Consider the following 17,377-nt stretch of genomic DNA (forward strand, 5'->3'; position numbering starts at 1 on the left):
ACATGCATCGTTTTGCATAGCCGTATTTTCCGTTAGAGACCATTTATAAAAACAGCTGACTTTTAAGTTTTAACGGATGATGAAGTTTCAGTTCCAGTTCAAAAACTAAATTGAAAAAATAGTGCTGAAAAGAATCAATTTTGATTTGATAAATAAAATTTAGTTTGTAGCAGTTTGGCAATGTGATCGGGCCATCCTTGAAAACAGCAAGGTCGGCTGTATCGGTCAAGCTGTCATTTGACGCCTCTGTTGTAAATTCGTTCGTCGAATGCCCGATTTACAAGTTGTTTATTTCTCGCGTATGCTAACGAAATTATAACCACCAACATCTGGCCAATGTGAGCTGTTTACGAGCAAAAATTGTTAAAGTGAGCCGTCGAATTCTAGTCATTTGTGGATTTATTGTGCTATTATTCGAAGTCCAATTTATTGAATACTGCAAAAGTCCCGCTCTATAAGTACTGATTTCCCGATTTTTTACCGTAATAAAAAATTGTTTATTAGTGGAAACTCCGCAGGTTTGATAATAAATATATCCGGCATTCTTAATTGATGTGCTTGCTTTTCGAAAGACAAGCTTAGTAATTTTGCCGTATTGTCGTTGTTCACCAATTTGACGTTGTTTTGCAATCCAACCTATAATCTTGTGCTTAAAAAGATATTGCAAAATTAGAAAAAAATAACATCCATTTACGCCAATAGACAATCCATACCATTGACCTCTGATCACTTTGGGGAATTTAGCTTCTTTCACTATAGACATAACGGATGGGATTGCAGTATTTTGTTCTAAAAAAATATTGAAATAGAATACAAATATTCGGATATTCCTAGTTGTGAAAGACCAGTGCGGCCTGCCTTTCGGAGAGAGAAATCATATAATACTTGCAATTAATGTAATACATTCGGTTTGGAAGATATACCTACCGCAAGGTGGCGTCAAAGGTGTACGGTACTCTACTTTGCTAGGCTTAAACCGGGGGTCGGCAACCGACGGCCCGCGGGCCGGCCCGCCGATGTAATTCATCCGGTCCGCCACCTCTTTGAAAAATTAGACAAGAGTTCATTTCAAATACTTTTTGACTATTTTGAATACTTATGACGCCGTCTTTTCAACTTAACCAGCAATTCTTTACTGTGGCGCCATGGAAAGCTGCCAAGTACGTCGCGGAAAATTGGAAAACGTATTGAAAACATTTTTTATTTTTATTTTCGGCAATGTAATAAAAACCAAGAATTTAAAAGAAATACCGGTATCCAAAAAAAAATCGCGCTCGCTTCGCTCGCCAGGTCCGCCTTGACTTAAAACTGATAACCAACACTCAGCTAGATTATCTTTAAATTTTATCGCGTTCCCCACAAAGTAGTTTATTACACTTTTCATTAGTAGTATGAATGACGACGTGTAAACTCCAATTTTAAACCAAACCTTTTTTCGCGCTTTGCCCCAACACTTTACTGCCTCTGTAAATGTAATTAAACACGTTTTTAAGTGAAAAAAATATTCGAGGCCCGCTTGATTCACAGTTGTTCTAACATTTTAAAAACACAATTCTTAGTTAGCATTTTGTGCGGCCCGCAGGGACCTTTCTGAGTTTGGTTTTGGCCCGCGACTAGAAAAAGGTTGCCGACCCATGGTATAAAGCGTTGGTTGTGAATCTGAACTTCCCTAGTGACTTTTCATCCATAAAAGAGAAAACAATCCATAAAAGGGCTAACAATGTCCCACTAAAGGGTTTACCAGACTGGTCCCGACAATTAATAAATACATGCTATCTGGTAACGAATCCGATCGGACATCATGAGATATCCGTTTACCAATCAAAATAATTGCGACTTAAATAGAAGCGTAGATGTCGAAAAATATCACGTGAAATAACAACCTTTTTCAGGATTTCATTTAACTTAATCACTTTATTATTCTATGAAAATTCCTGTGTTGTCCACTGAAGTATTTATGTTTAAACCTAACAATGTTTAACATTTTTTATGTTCACCTATTAGCAAATATATATATAAAAACTAAATTCTATCCATGAAGAAATAGCGCTTGGTTTTATTTCATGGTCTACGTTAAAAACCTTTTTTTTTTTGGAATATTTTTCGAACTTGTTTTATTTTTATTTTAACGGCAGTTCTAATTTTATATTCAAAATCATTTTGCCTCTCTCGCAAAAACAACTTGTAGCGAGACTGGCGAAATTGTTTGCTTGTTTCACAAATGACCTTTGCGGCTAAACGCAATTGCTGCGCCAACATTTGCAATCTCTCGATAACCTCGTTTGACCTGAGTAAGCAAAACAGGTTCAGCCTGAACTGTTAAGCTGTCTCGCTCTCTAAGTGTCCTATACGAAAAAACACAGATGTACGATTGCATATATATTTTTTCTCTTAAATAGTTTTTCGTTAAGGATTTTATTTAAAAAAAACTTGAAATGTACCATCTCTATAATAAACGCGAATGGTGCAATGATACACATCGATTTTTACAAAAAAGCATAACTTTAAATGTGAGTTGATAAGAATATTAAGGGGTAGCAACTTAGCACACAGTGTTTAATAAAAAGGCATTATCCGTCGATTAACGTTCTTGATTAGGACCGATATTGAAACATTAAACGAAATTAGAAACCTGTTTGCCAACTAACTGATCCGCTTATATTACTGTTCCTTTATTAACCTTGAATTACATTCACGTTTCCATACATTATGTCATTGTATGCATCTGTCATTATACTCCAGTGTTGTAAACAACTTATTTTAAGTTAAGTCCCAGATAAGTCTTTTGTGAAATAACCTGTTCAAAGCAAGCCTTTTAAAAAAATGACAAGTCCCAGTCCAAATCATCATTTGCCCAAGTCGAGTTAACGTCAAGTCAAGTAATCGAAAAATAAATAAAACCTCAAACTATTAAAAGTTGTAAACTTGTTCGATTATGAGCAACACTCAACTTAAAAATACCAAAAATCAAACATATAACAAGCTAATTGTTTTACGTGCAAAAATTATATATAAATAACCCAAATTTATAGACAAATATGTGCAATGCAACACCTAATTTCAACCCAAATCCCTACACCTAAGTCCAGGTATTTGTTTAAAAAGGAAAGTCATTTTATCAAACGACTTAAGTCAAGTCAAGTTATTCAGAAACAGTAACTTAGTCAAATCATTGACTTAAGTCACTACAACATTAAACCTCAAGCACAAATGTACTAAATAAGAACTAACAAATTATGATAACTTAGGGATATTCATATAGACAGCATGGAATATCGTAACTCAATGCATTATATAAAATAACGGTCGAGGTCTATTAAAATTCGAGTGAGGCGTAGCGTTACACGTTAAGGATATGGTGCAATTAAAGTTTGTGATGTATAAGTTGATTTTTACAATAGTCAACACGAGGTTTAGACGTTTATTCTTCAAACGAGTGACATGCTAGAAATTATTCCACAAAATTGAAATTTATGTAGCCTCATCAATAATTTAATGCTTGTTTCCTTAATTAAATTTAACAAAAAAGATCGAAAATTTAAAATTGTCTTAGTTAACAAAATGATTGTTAAATATCTTGAAGATATATAAAAAATATAACTAACTGTACGCTTTTTAGCCTATACAAAAAAAATTACGCAATTATGAGTTTACACAATTAAAATCGGCGGTTAATTCATATCAACAACTTTTTTGCCGGCAATCAATATAGGTACATCATATATTTAATGTTGCCACTGCTCACGAAACATTTTTTAAGTTTATCTAAATAACAGATCTAGTTACGAGGAAGATTTTATTTATCCTTTAGGATCAACTGAATAATTATAGTACTTTATTAGAATTAATACATCAGGTCATTACTGAAAAAGACTCAATAGCAGTGCTTTCCCAACCAGTGGGTCGCTGGGTCGTGAAGCTATTTCAGGTGGGTAGCTAAGTATTTCTCTTTTTGATCTGATGATATCCAATATGCAAGGTCAAGTTTCGCATTAATAGTAAATTGCATGTGTATACATTGTTTCTTTTCTAATTAATTTGTTTTTCATTCGTTTGGTCGTATTTCATTGTGGGTGGCACAATAAAATTGCATTAAAAGTGGATCGCAAACTGAAAAAAGTTGGGAAGCACTGTTCTGTTTAGGGAAGTACTGATCGATTCATTTGTCTACTGTTTAGAAATAGCTCAACAAATCCTCTGCTGCGTTTTTTCTCGTTACATAACTTTTCGAAATACCGGTTAGGTAGGTTTTAGGTTTGGATGACCAAAATAGCTCGATGTTATAATTCCTGGCCAGGTGTTTGTTTTGTCAAACGCTGCTTTTCTCTGGGTAAAAGGTCGCACTTAGGTAAATCCGATAAGCTGAACTACTTTTGACAGAATGGCTGCTATAAATTAAAATTTTGTGATATATCTACAAAAGGGTCCGCTCTTACTTACCTCAACATTAAATTCAAATGCAATAAAATTACATTAGGAGAAAAAACAATGAAAAAGCTTTACTTTATAAACTGCTTTTACTTCGATAAACTGTTTTATTTTCCCAAACTTACAAATGTCACTTTATTAAAATTTAACGTTCCTTTTTCGCAACTTTGATTATACATGAAATTTCAAATGCAAAAGCGAGTTGTTTGTGGCAGAACCTCGATCTGTTATATATCCTGGTCGTATTTGACAGTGTTAGTGACGTAATAAAAGAGATCTTTGAAAAATGCCGCGCGGACAACGGTGCGTGACCGTAGGCATACAAAAGGGCTTGGTTTGAAATTAATCTTCACTGTAGTACCAATGCCTTTGTAACTTGGTCCTTGACATTTCCCTACAATTCAAGTTATAGCTATTGAAATAAACTGGAAATATCGCAATTGTATAAGCGACGGTAAATTTGTTCTGTCGATTTTTTGGCACTTTTGTGTTGACGAACCACACTTTCTTTATGTTGATAAATATGTAGCACTACTACCTCAATAACTTTTATTGTGCTGAAATGGTTAGCACGACTTTTTGGGCCAAAAATTGATTGTTTAAGTTTATTATTACGGTACTTTTCTCAAGTTTGTATCTTCTGTTCTGATGTTTTATTGATATGTTTTAGTTTTGTACTTCGAAATAATGCGCAGAATGAAAATAATTATTTTTAAAAGGTAAAACATAGTTTTGATTCAATATCAACGTTGCCTTGAGAAGCTATTTGTTAAAAACGATTTAACTAAGACTAAAGTATGTTGCAAATGATTTCATACCTTAGACAAGATCAGTAAAAAGTGACTTGTTGAGAACTGTTTTAAACCCACCTTTATGTTGTTGTTGTTGTTGTTGTTGTTGTTTAATTTTGCGATGCCAAATTGGCCTCACAGACTGAGGTGGGCAATTAAGAAAGACGACTTAAATTTAAAGCGGGCAGCGACAAGCCACAGAATTACATGGCTGGCTTGATTATGACGGCCACAAGACGACGTTAATTAAATTGTTTTGATGACTGAAAATGCTCTCGGCATGGGAATTCAGACTTTATAAAGACCTTCTTTTTACCAGTAGTTTTGACGTTTATTTTAATTTCCGCTAAATATCAGCCTAGGATGTAAAAAAACGTCCCTAGGGTAGAGAAATACAAAAATGACTTTGAAAATAACCTTGCTAAACATAAATAGTTTATTTTCTTTTAACTCTGTTTTAAAATAATTCAGTTTCAAAAGAAAATTAAACTCGTAAAAGGAAAATGAAATATTTATTAAATAATCATTTCGTTATAGTTATTTAAGTTTTTTGAAGCGTTATTGTCACATGATAATACACAAAATTCGGTTGTTTTTCAAATGGGTATAAAATCATTTTAATAGTGCTGAATTAGATAAAAGGTTTTATTATTACTCGGAAATTCGGTCACACAACCTCTGTTAAAGCCATTGTGTGTCTCTACAAAAGGGCTGTTTTGCCTTTTTCTCTTCCCACTCAATTTTCCGCTCCTCTCCTAGTTTGTTTCTTCTTTTCTCCTGAAGGAGCCTGTCGGTTTGTTATCGAGACTCACCGTGAACATAATGTCAGAAGCAACTTGTGTGTACTCAACCGTCAAGCAGCAAGCCTTTAACGTTATTGCTGGAAATTGGAAACACAATTTGAAGGTTAGTGTGAACTTATATTTTATTATTTAAAAAAAAACAATTAACAACTACTCCATAGTTGCCATATTTCAATTAGAAAGAACAGCTTGTGTGAACGAAAGTTCAACTTGCAAAATCGAAAGAATCGCGACAAAAAACCTTTGTTAGTAAAACATGTTGATAATATTTTGTTGTTCATGAAAAGCTTTTGTTTGCAAAAAACATTTTTACATTTTTTGTAAACAGTTTTCTATTTTTTTTGAGTAAAAAATTGAAATTCACGAGTTTAAAAATAAATACAAACATTAAAAAAATAGTTAACTATTTTGGTCTTTTCGGCCTTAGTTTTGTTAGCGCACGAAAGCCTTGAATAGTATCAAAAGTGTTTTTAACTGAGTTTTCAAAAGGCATAGAACAGCGCAGAGCACTAGACACGAGGTGGTATTAGCCTTGCAAGCAAGCACACACACTCGCCTGCCCGTTTCAAGCCTAGCGGAAGCCTAGATTCGCGCGTGTGTAAGTGTGTGTGCGCGCACTTCTCATTAATACTCTTGAGCTTATGGGTTTTTCTTTTGGTTACGGGATAATCTTTGCAACTGAGATGTTTAGTGAACTTTTTTTCTTTCCAATTAAAGCTGGCGCCATGACGTTTTTACAGTACCCGCGAGACACGGAAAGTTTACAAAAGACCTGGTAAAATTCCCCTTATTTTCGCTTTGCCTCTTTTGGGACAGGATCAAATGTCAACAGCATTTCTTTCTACTCAAAAAGTCCCAAAATTAAAAGTACAACTTTCCAAGGTAATTTTATTTAATTTGCTGTTAGCCATTGGTATTTATTTATGTTATGAAATTGTAGTTCAAGTAATAATGAAAGGTAAAAGCTAAAGTTTTAAAGAATAATTTTCTACAGTCGTATTTTTGTATCACAAGCAAATGATAATTTTTCAGTAAATTTTAAAGCCATTTAATATAGCCAATCGATGGTATTTCTCTAACGAAATCGATTGGACATACGAAACCTGTTTTGTTTTGCATAATATTTTCTTTTAAATCCGGCTTAGGGATAATAACCGTCGATTAAAACTAGTATTTTTGGCATTTTAAAAACCCAAAGTAGACAATTCCATAGTGTTTTGTTTCTAGTATGCAAATAGGGTACCGCACACACAAAACAATTAAAATAGGCAACGGCAGTTATTTCTTCTAAAATAACAGTGTACTTTTCCATTTGCTGATGACAACTCAAGAAAAGTTCAACGGTTTAGCGGAAACTTGGTGCGTTTGCCAGGTCACATGACTTTGAATGGCTTCCCTATTTGACTTTTACACTGTTTCACTTAACATTAGTTGTTCATTTGTCAACACCGCCTGGCATGTTTCTTAACTCTGCAAGGTTGCCAGCTAAACCGTTGTTTGATATAAAAAGTGGTTTAAAAAATAATAGCTGAGCAAAATTATTCCAAATACTATAAAATAGGTTAATTATAAAGCAACAAATGACTACTGCCAGTATTTAAATCGTTTTTAGTTTCATTGAAAAATAAAAAGCATAGCATTCACGCTAGCGTTGGAAAAAAGCGCAATCACAACTATGGCGTAATAAAGATAGGTAGCAAAATTGGTAAACCATCAGTTGTTAGAATTTAGAGGTGAGAATTATGACAGCTGAGTAAAGTCAAGGTTGATCAACTGTAATATTGTTTAAATTGTATGTTTGATTAAAACTATTGTGACAGTACAAACAGCAAATGTATTTGGAGTTAGGCATGTGTATAACAAATATTCAAATAGACTCAGTCAAATTTTCGTTTACGATAACTTCGATAAAGGTTCTACCAAGCAAAAAGTTTATATACTATTTCTACCAAGACAATAGATACAATTCAAATCAAAATTTGACATTGCGAGTGCTGGCTTCAACGTCGCAGAAGCGATGTTGATAAAAGGCATTATTTCCTGCCTTCTAAAGGATCTAGGCAGGAAATAATGGCTTTTAAAGTTGAGATGCCAGACAAGCAGTAAAAAAATGGCTGGCAGTGGGTGTAGTGATCATGTAGTGATGGCAGTATGGGTGTAATGAAAGCAAAGAAACTATAAGTTGCGTTTATTGACCACTATTATCTATTTCTGAGGTTTGGTAAAAAAAGTTGAATATTCAACGGATCTATGTATTTATAAAAGGTAACTTTAACATATTACAGCGCAAGTCATAGTTTAATTTATTGTTGTTCAAAGTAAGTCATGTTTGAGGACTCCACCCCTTCGACTTAACTGGTTCATATTCGGTTTAGGTTCAAGGAATTTTGTAGAATCCGGTAAAATTCTAGTTTAAGTTCAAAACAATTTAAAGCACCTAGATTTTAGTTAACATCACGACGCAGTATCTGTATTCAAACCGCGAAATATCATTAATGCCGCCTTTATAATTTGTTTTAAATAAAAAAACACAATTATTTTATTTGTAAGAAGATACCAACGGTGAGACCATTTTACTGGAGGTTTGTTTTGCCTAAAAAGGCTAAAAAGTTAAAAAAAATCTGATGGATATCTTGAAATAAATCCCCTGTGGCTGTGGCAGCCAATAAAGAATAAAGGATATGTTTGTCATACCAAAACATATTTCTGTGCGATGTATAGCAAAAAAGTGCGCTTTTTTTCACGGTATTCAAAAAGTCGAGTCGAAACGTAATTAAAAAACAAATGGCAGGAGTTTAAACAACTATTTCTTTAAGTATAGGGATGTCTGACGTTTAAAACGTAACATGCCATTTATAACCTTTACATAGGTGCTAAAAATAGCACAAAAACTGACGTTTTTTGGCGGTCATGTAGAATTAATGGCTAGAGCAGTGGTTCATAACCAGGGTTAGATTGAACCCTTTGGGCTAAATTCGAATCTCTTTTATGTGCCAAGGTGTCATGTAGCCTGTTAATTTTAAAGATTGCCAATTTAACTTATATAAATGCAAGTTTAAAATTTCATTTTGCCCAGTTTTATCTGCTTATTTGCGCACGGGTTCGCTAGAAAACAACAGAGGTTTTAAGATTAAATGTTTTTATGACGTTATGTTTAAGTCAGTCCTAAAAACTTTCATGTTCGCCGAAACAAATATCCAGGATCGAGCGATTTTGATGGTAAACATGGGAGAAAGAAACGAATCCCGGGCAAAAGTTTGAGGTTCGACGAAAGATTGCAGCATAACATAGGGGTTCGACAGGTTGCCAAAGGTAAAGAACCACTGGGATAAGGGATAGGTTGAAAGACACAAAATAAAGTTGAATATATAGTACTTCTTGAATAGGCGTCAAGAAGCTTGTAATTTCACCGTTGTGTATTTTGGCCCCATACTAGCGCCTTATTTTTGAAAGTTAATAATTCACCTCGGTCTGTCAAGTTTAATTTGTTCTTGGAATAAAAAACACGCCAACGTCGAAGCATCGATAAAATCCATGACGCGAGACCGCTATAAGAGATGTTAAACCTCCCAGGGATAGCATGAGCATTGAGCTTATTAAGTCGCACTGGAGATAAAGTCACTGTCCAGGCCACAAGTAGACGGTACCAGGGCGCCTTAGCCAATGTGTAAAAAACCTTTGCGTTTTTCCGAGTTGCTAGTGCTGTTAAATTTGTTTTCAAAATTTGAAAATTTTTATTTACGAGCGCGGCTCACAGGCCGACCAAACGTTATTTGCGCAGATTACGATGAAGGCCTTTACAAATGCCGATCAAAGTGTGATTGATATCCATAAGGCATCATTTCGACAGGAATATAGATTTCAAAGTGTACCTGGCTTCGAACGCCAACTCTAGCGATTTCACTAAAATTATGACATAACAAAAATATATTCGAGTTGAACAGCTTTAAAAAACTATAAAGTAAGCTTATGTTGTTCGTCATTTTTCAGGTAAAGTTTAGCAACTAACATGTCTGTCGATTCGACAACTTCGAGCGCAGGAGCTCAGCACCTACTTTCAGAACAACGTGAAAGTTGGCGAAAATGCGTAAGTAACCACCATTGTTGCTTTTTATAATTTGGCCAGGCTATAGCCTATGTCTTTTTCTAAAGCATTAAAGTAAAAAGTGTGCAAATGTAACATATTTAGGTTGTGAAGCAAAAAAATACTTTAGCGACGAATAAGACATCAGCATTTTTTCAGGAATTTATATTTCTATCTTAAAACGGTGCGTTCTATCGCAAAACGTGGCTGAAACACACAAATTAATGGAATAGGATCGTAACCGATATCCCACTTGGTATCAGATGTTGGCTGCAAACCGATGTTATGGCACATGACAAGTGGAATGTGACGTAGAGCTTGCGTTAGAAGAAGGGCGAATATGCGCAACTAGTACGCCCACAAAACGCCTGCCATGACAAGGCGGAATGCTAAGTCAGCTGACACGCCACGTGACATTAACGGCAAGCACCAATTGATGTATTTTCTGAGTGAACAAAAAAAGATAACTGGTCAATATTTAACAAGAATTTTCTCGTCGCAGACAACCACCACTGATGACGTCGACCTTCTGGAGGAGGAAGCAAGTTCTCCCGATGACGTAGTCGACGGTAATGACGTCACGGGACGCGGTAACAAGATGGAGGGCCTTGAGTGGAGCGACGGCGTTGGAGTTCTGCCCGGGACAGACTTGAAGGTTGGGAAACCTTTTTTTAATACCTAATTCAACTTTGGAACGATCAGTACTTGGAATCAGTGTTTCAGCTATATTTTCTCCAACGTTCTTTTAAAATATAGTCTATACTTTTGAAACTACAGCAGGTTGTGTAACGGTCTCTTAGTTTTTTTTAGCGGCCACCAAAGATTAGGCTTATATAGACCTGTGAACAATGGAGAATGCATTAAAGTTAAAATGTAGGCCATAAACTTTGACATTTATTTTTATATTTTTTTTAACAAGAACGACCTGCAGCCAAACCTATTTATACTAAGACCACGTTGCGATTTAGTTCCGCGTCAACGAGGAAGGCGACTTGGAAATGATCGGAAGCGAAAACAACAGCCACAGTGGCAGTGACGTCACGCATGCCGAAGGGGAAGAACCAGACCTGATCATCGACGAGGGTTTGGAAGGCGCGGACAATCCAGTCGGAAAGATGAGTCAGCGTTTGTCGAGTCACCCCACGGCCGAAGCAAAGGTGAGTCATCGTTTTTTTAGAAAGCGACGAAACACTTTTTTTTAAGAGAAGTATACTTAGTTTTAGCCAGTGATTCCCAAACTGTGTGCCGCGGCACACTAGTGTGCCTCGAAAGATTGTCAACTGTGCCGCGAAACTTTTTGTAACTTTGAAAACTAAGTTATTTGAATTACCGTTAGGCATATGCATGCATTTTAGACATAAATACGCACTTTCCGTTAGAAATTATTATTGTTAAGACATTTACATGAAGTTTGTTGTGTGTTAGAGGCGATTGTAAATTACTATATTGTTGTTCTGTTAAAGGGTGCCGCGAAAAATTTAAGAGTTTTTAGTGTGACGCATGCAGAAAAGTTTGAGAACCACTGGTTTTAACAGTTCATATATTACTTGCTTGTCCGCTATTAGTTTTTAAACCCAATAGTGTTTTTTGGTTTTAATAAGGCTGTTTAAAAAGGAAGAATTGAATTTGCTTACTTTTTATTCACAGAACCTTTAAACTTGTTATGCTGTAATTTATACGCCTTGTTCATAAAACTGTTGCGTTTATCTTTGTTCCTCAGGGGCGCATTGCGGAAGTAAACATAGAGGCCAGTAAAAACAACAGCATAGTGGAAACCGAAAGTTTTCAAAACGAAACCTCGATGAGCGTCGCCAACACAAAAGGTTTGTTATGAGCGATAAAATAGCTTAAGAGCCGATTTGAGTCTCCTGGAAAATTGGAACTTAACTTATCCTAAGCTGTATTATTATAGCGATTTTATAAAAAATGATCTATGATTCCAAAAAAAGCAATGTTTTATTTTATAGGTTTTTTGAATTATTGCAGTTAGGAGAACTAAAATTCGCTGGGGCAAAATTTCTTCTTTATTTTTCTTATTTAAGCATTTTTGTGAGATTTGCTGTTAGACAGACGACATTTGTATTCAAATCAATCATATTTAATTCGTTTAGGGAAAGTATATACGCTTCTTTTAGAATTTTTAACCCAACAGTGAAAAGGGCCCAGTAAAGCTAAGTGGGTCGTTTAACTGGTCACTTTAAATGTTAATTTTACAAAAGCGAAAATGTTATTTTAACGAATTAGTTTACTCTAGGATCGAAACCGACTCTTTTGACTGGCGTAATAATTTGTCTCATAATATAACTCGTAAACTCACCCGATCCACTAGATTGTACCATATATAGACTATGAATAATATTATAAGCATAAAACTAGCATTTCACGATGGTTATAAGGGATTGAACAAGTCAACAGTAGTTCCTAAACAATAAGGTCACTCGTTGAGCAATAAAAATCCGAAATTGAATAGGAAAGAACGAATTCCTTTGGGAAACAACCTCTTGGGGCAAGAGTTAAGATAACTAAGAGTTTCTGTATTATTAAACTGTTTATCAGTTTAGATGGAATGAAATGCGAAATAGTTATACTTCGCAAAAGCGATTCTCTAAAGAAGTATTTCCTTCGATACGGACAACCAAGGGTTTATATCAGTTTACCGAAGATGTAATTGCTGTACTTCATGTTATTTTGCATCTAAAAATCCAAAGATGCATAATATTGTTTCTAAATCACAAACCAGGTCAATCTGTTTTCGCTACGCCACATTGTTTAATCAAGCTTAAAACAAACTTATTTAAAACACACAATGAAAAAGTAGTATCAAATATACCAATAAACAAATTGCAGACTTCTTTAAATCTGCATTTACATTAGGATCCATTTGCCATAAATTATTATTAATTGAACTTAAGTGAAATTTAACAAAATAACAAGACTGCCATTTCGATAGTTGTAAACTCCTAATGATGCCTTTTGTTTACAGACTATTCGATGAAGGTTACCGGCTCCTTTTATGGCATCACGAATGACGACACTCATCAAATGACGTCATCAATCGACGGGGGCCCCTCTGGCCCCACCGAGTGTCTGTTCTGCGGCAGCCTAGGCGATTCGTCTAATTTCTTCGGGCGCTACTGCAGCAAGAAGTGCATCGCCAAAAACGCGGGTCGGCACAGGAAGTCGCTGAAGAACGTGCACGGGGGCGGAGGGGTGCGGGGGAAGTACCGCAGGGGGGCTTCTTTCGACGAGGGGGAATACCCAGGTGAAGCGGGGAACCACCGGCAACATCCCAAGGAAGCCGGTGACTTGAAAATCAAGATACGACTGCCCTCTAGTGGCGGACCGTTGGAAAAGCGCCGCAAAGCGTCAATCGTTTCCGATGACGTGGAATCCCTGCACGGCAAGCATCGACGTCATATTACCGTGACGTCACAGCGCAAAGAGTACCGGAGGAAGTTTTCGTGGAGCGCGCACCTGGAGAAAGAAGAAGGGTGTCCCGCTCCGGAAGAGATCTTCAGGAACCTTACGATGAGGAATCCGATCCCGGAGTACAAGAATCCCTTCCTGGTGGGTCATCTGCTGGAAGCTGTCGACCCAATGCACCAATCCCTCATCTGCCTCGTGTCCGTGGTGGCAGTGGCTGGTTACAGACTGCGCTTGCATTTCGAGGGATTCCCGCTCTGCTTCAGCTTTTGGGCCAACGCCGACTCGCCTCTCATCTTTCCCTGTGGATTCTGCGAGGAGAGCGGTCGCACCCTGACGCCACCTTGCGGCTACGAAAACGACAAGGATTTCCACTGGAGGGCGTACGCCGAGAGCGCCAACCTGGTCGCAGCCCCCGAGGAGATCTTCGCCAACACTGAGTTCCAGAATAAGACCGAGTTTAGGGTGAACGACAAACTGGAGGCGGTGGACCGCAAGCATCCCACGCTGACGTGTGTTGCCACGGTGATTGACGTCATCAGTCATTACGTGCTGATCCACTTCGACGGCTGGAACAGCGACTACGACTACTGGGCCATTTCGTCGTCCAACTACCTGCGGCCTGTGGGATGGTGCAAGGCGAACGGGAAACAACTCTCGCCGCCGCTCGGCTTCGCTGAGAAGCAGCACTTTGATTGGAGCGAGTACCTGAAAGAACATCGAGCGGCCGACGACGGCGCGTTCCAGTGCAAGGGTCACGGGTTCGAAGCCGGCATGAGCTTGGAAGTGATTGACAGGCGGAACCCGGTGCTTTTGCGAGTGGCCACGATCGTCGAGTGCGACGACTACAGGGTCGAAGTTCACTTTGACGGCTGGAGCGATTTGTACGACGACTGGTTCGACGCCGACTCGCCCGACCTTCACCCGCCCAACTGGGGCTTCAACACCGAGCACCCGCTCCAGCCCCCGCCCAGAGCCGACCAGATGAGCCAGGAATCGGGTTGCCCCATACCCGGGTGCACTGGGGCGGGTCACGTGAGGCAAGATCGCTTCGTGACCCATCACAGCGAGTTCGGATGCCCCTACTCGCCCCAAAACTTGAACAGAGACCCGCTGCCCGACCGCCTTACGTTCCAACACGAGCAAAAGAACGGATTAGTTGATTCGAGGATCGAGGTTTTGTCGGAGGTGCCCAAGGGAGCCAAGTCCTTGCATTTTCCCAAGCGCAAGCGCGGAAGGCCGAGGCTGTCTAGCGCGAGTGCGACCAAAGCGCTGAGTGAATCCCGCCGAATATCGAAGGACACTGGCGACTTAAGGGACGATCACGAGCTTCCGTCCAAATACCGACTGCGCACAGCCAGGTATCCCAGTTACAACGACTCGCCTTTATGTCGAGCCGCTTTCATGCTCAACCAGTCGATCCACCCCGACGACACGCCCACCTACTGGCACCAGCACGTCAAGACCCTCCCGGGCGTCGAGGGCACCCGGGCCAGTGACGTCAGGCGTTGGTCGGCGGCGCGGGTGTGTGAGTTCGTGCGTGACGTCACAGGCAAGCGCGAGTACGGTGACGTGTTCGTGACGCAGGAGATCGACGGCGAGGCGCTGCTGATGCTGACGCAGTCGGACATCTCAAAGGTTCTCAAACTGAAACTCGGGCCGAGCGTGAAAATCTACAACGCGGTGCTCATGTTTAAAGTCGCCGATAAAATAAGGACTTGAATTGTCATTTTTGCGGCTGTTGTCCAGTTTTGTTTTTTGCAGGTTCTTCTTCACATTCGATATAAAGTTTTCCAGTTGTGACTTCCGAACTCACAGTTTCATTTTCTATTTCTCACACTGTATTGAGTGATTACTCTGTGTTTTCCAAGTAGTCGAAAATACAACCCTTTTTTCTTACGAAAATTTATTTTTTTATCTATGTTAAGTAGATTTAGGTCGATGGTCATTTCCTTGCTTAGGTAGGATATGTTTAAGGAAAATTTTAGATAAATTAAATGTTTGGGCTTAATTCCATTTCACTTCAATGTTGAAGTACGTAGTTGAAAGTTATACAAAGATAGAAGATCTATTAAAGCCCACATAAATGTGGGTAACAATATGTAAAGTTTCCAATAAATGTCGAACACTGCAAACCTTAGTTTTCTGGTGCAATTCTTTTTTTTCAAAAAGGGTAATTTTAACTTGACGGTAGATTACCGCATTTGAGCGTTCCCTTGAAACAAATTGTGCCATCCAGCAAATGTTTATAAACATCGAGCTTATCAGCGACTGACTGACAAGCACGAATCGGCTGCTAACGGTGTTGGATCACGTTTTATCATTTATGTGTGTTTTTATGCTACATTGAAGATAGAATTCACATTATTATACGCAACACAGTTGATCGATAAAGCAAATCGATTAATGTCCAGCACTCGCCGGGAGCCATCCGGGTTTGCAGCGCAGCATGTTGTACGGTAATATAATACAAGGCAGGAAAGCGCCCATATTGGTCGATTAGCATTAGCCCGGTCAAATAAGGTCAAACCAACCCATTGGACAATCGTGGATTGAAACAATAAAATACAAAGCGAAGGGTTAACAGTGTTAGCCGAAAGCGGTGACTGAAATATTTAAGTATAAAAAAAACATTCAAAAGTCCTTGTACTGTAGTTTATACCTCATTTTTGCGATACTGTTTGTGTTTTTATTAGAACTTCCTATTTATACTCCCTGTATCCACTTCGAGATTGTAATATTAAAACTTTTCTATATACGAGCACATTGATCGCACTTCAATAATGAACAACTTTTATTATTTCATATAAGATCAACTTACAAAACGACAAGTTCTACATCCGTTAAAATCAATCTTTTGAAACTAAGTGTTTTTATCAAAGTTGACTGTGAGAAAGTGGGTTGGTAATGTTTTGTGTCAATGGCTTAGTTCTTGAAAAAGGACATGTGAATGTTATAAAATACAGAAGTACCATAGCCACGACAAGAAGTTTTTAAAGAAATGCATTAGATTTGTCCGATACTTAGTATTATATTTCGATACTAAATATTTTGGATAAAAAGTACGGGGGCACAACCTGATACCATACGACTACATAACTATGGTTAAATTGAAAAATATAATAGTAGTAGTAAAGCTTTTCAGGATATTAGGTCGAAACTTGCCTATTTATTTGTAAGTAGAAAATTTAAGGCTTCAATGCCAACATTTATTTATAGCATCAAAACCGATGCCACAAGAGCAGTGGTTCTCAAACTTTTTTGAGCGCGACCCAAATTTGAGTTTTATGAGCATCTCACGACCCAAGCCTCAAACATCAAAAAATGTATTTTTTCTGATAGAAATGAAATAGAAAAAGACACAGACAACCAGATGTAGAAACAATGATGATTACAAACAACTGTAACATGGCTTGTTTGGTAACTAAAGGCTTACACAGTCTTAGCAGCTACTGTAGTTGGCTATGGCTATACTGCAGCTGGCTGCCATAAAAACGTTCAGAAAAACACTTAAAATGCAATAATCCAGGCTACAGAGTTGAAGCCACGTGAAAAGCTTATGATGCAATAATTCAGCCATGATTAAATTGAAAATATTTGAAAAATGAGATAAAAAAGTTCGTTTGCGCAGGATTGAATCACCATAGAGTGACCCATTTTTTTACCTTGTGCGACCCATGTTTGGGTCGCGACCCATACTTTGAGAACCACTGCACCAGAGCATTGTACAGGAAGCAACGAAACTATTACTTGGGTATCGCTTCGATTACTAGTTTTCGAATTCCTTGTTCTACAGAAATGTTCGCATCCCGAGAAAACGAGGAAATGTTGGCACAATGTGACAAAGT

The 17,377-nt window shown here is 37.9% G+C and overlaps 1 protein-coding gene across 2 annotated transcripts; it reads left to right on the plus strand.

Annotated features, from left to right (window-relative positions):
- Nucleotides 1-6,054: 6,054 nt before the first annotated feature.
- Nucleotides 6,055-15,428, plus strand: LOC146157361 (lethal(3)malignant brain tumor-like protein 4). 2 transcript variants are annotated; one of them, XM_083386524.1, is made up of 6 exons: nt 6,055-6,125; nt 10,013-10,109; nt 10,609-10,761; nt 11,075-11,263; nt 11,827-11,929; nt 13,090-15,428. In XM_083386524.1, exons 2-6 carry the CDS (start codon nt 10,032-10,034, stop codon nt 15,249-15,251), a joined length of 2,685 nt encoding a protein of 894 aa, XP_083242650.1. In that variant the 5' UTR covers nt 6,055-6,125; nt 10,013-10,031; the 3' UTR covers nt 15,252-15,428. The 2 variants fall into 2 exon arrangements, with proteins under 2 accessions (XP_083242650.1, XP_083242651.1); XM_083386525.1 differs by lacking the exons at nt 6,055-6,125; nt 10,013-10,109 and having other exon boundaries at nt 10,633-10,761; nt 11,026-11,263.
- Nucleotides 15,429-17,377: the final 1,949 nt, after the last annotated feature.

The sequence above is a fragment of the Ascidiella aspersa genome, chromosome 4 (genome assembly GCF_963924565.1).
Source record: "Ascidiella aspersa chromosome 4, kaAscAspe10.2, whole genome shotgun sequence".
Lineage (NCBI taxonomy): Eukaryota > Metazoa > Chordata > Ascidiacea > Phlebobranchia > Ascidiidae > Ascidiella > Ascidiella aspersa.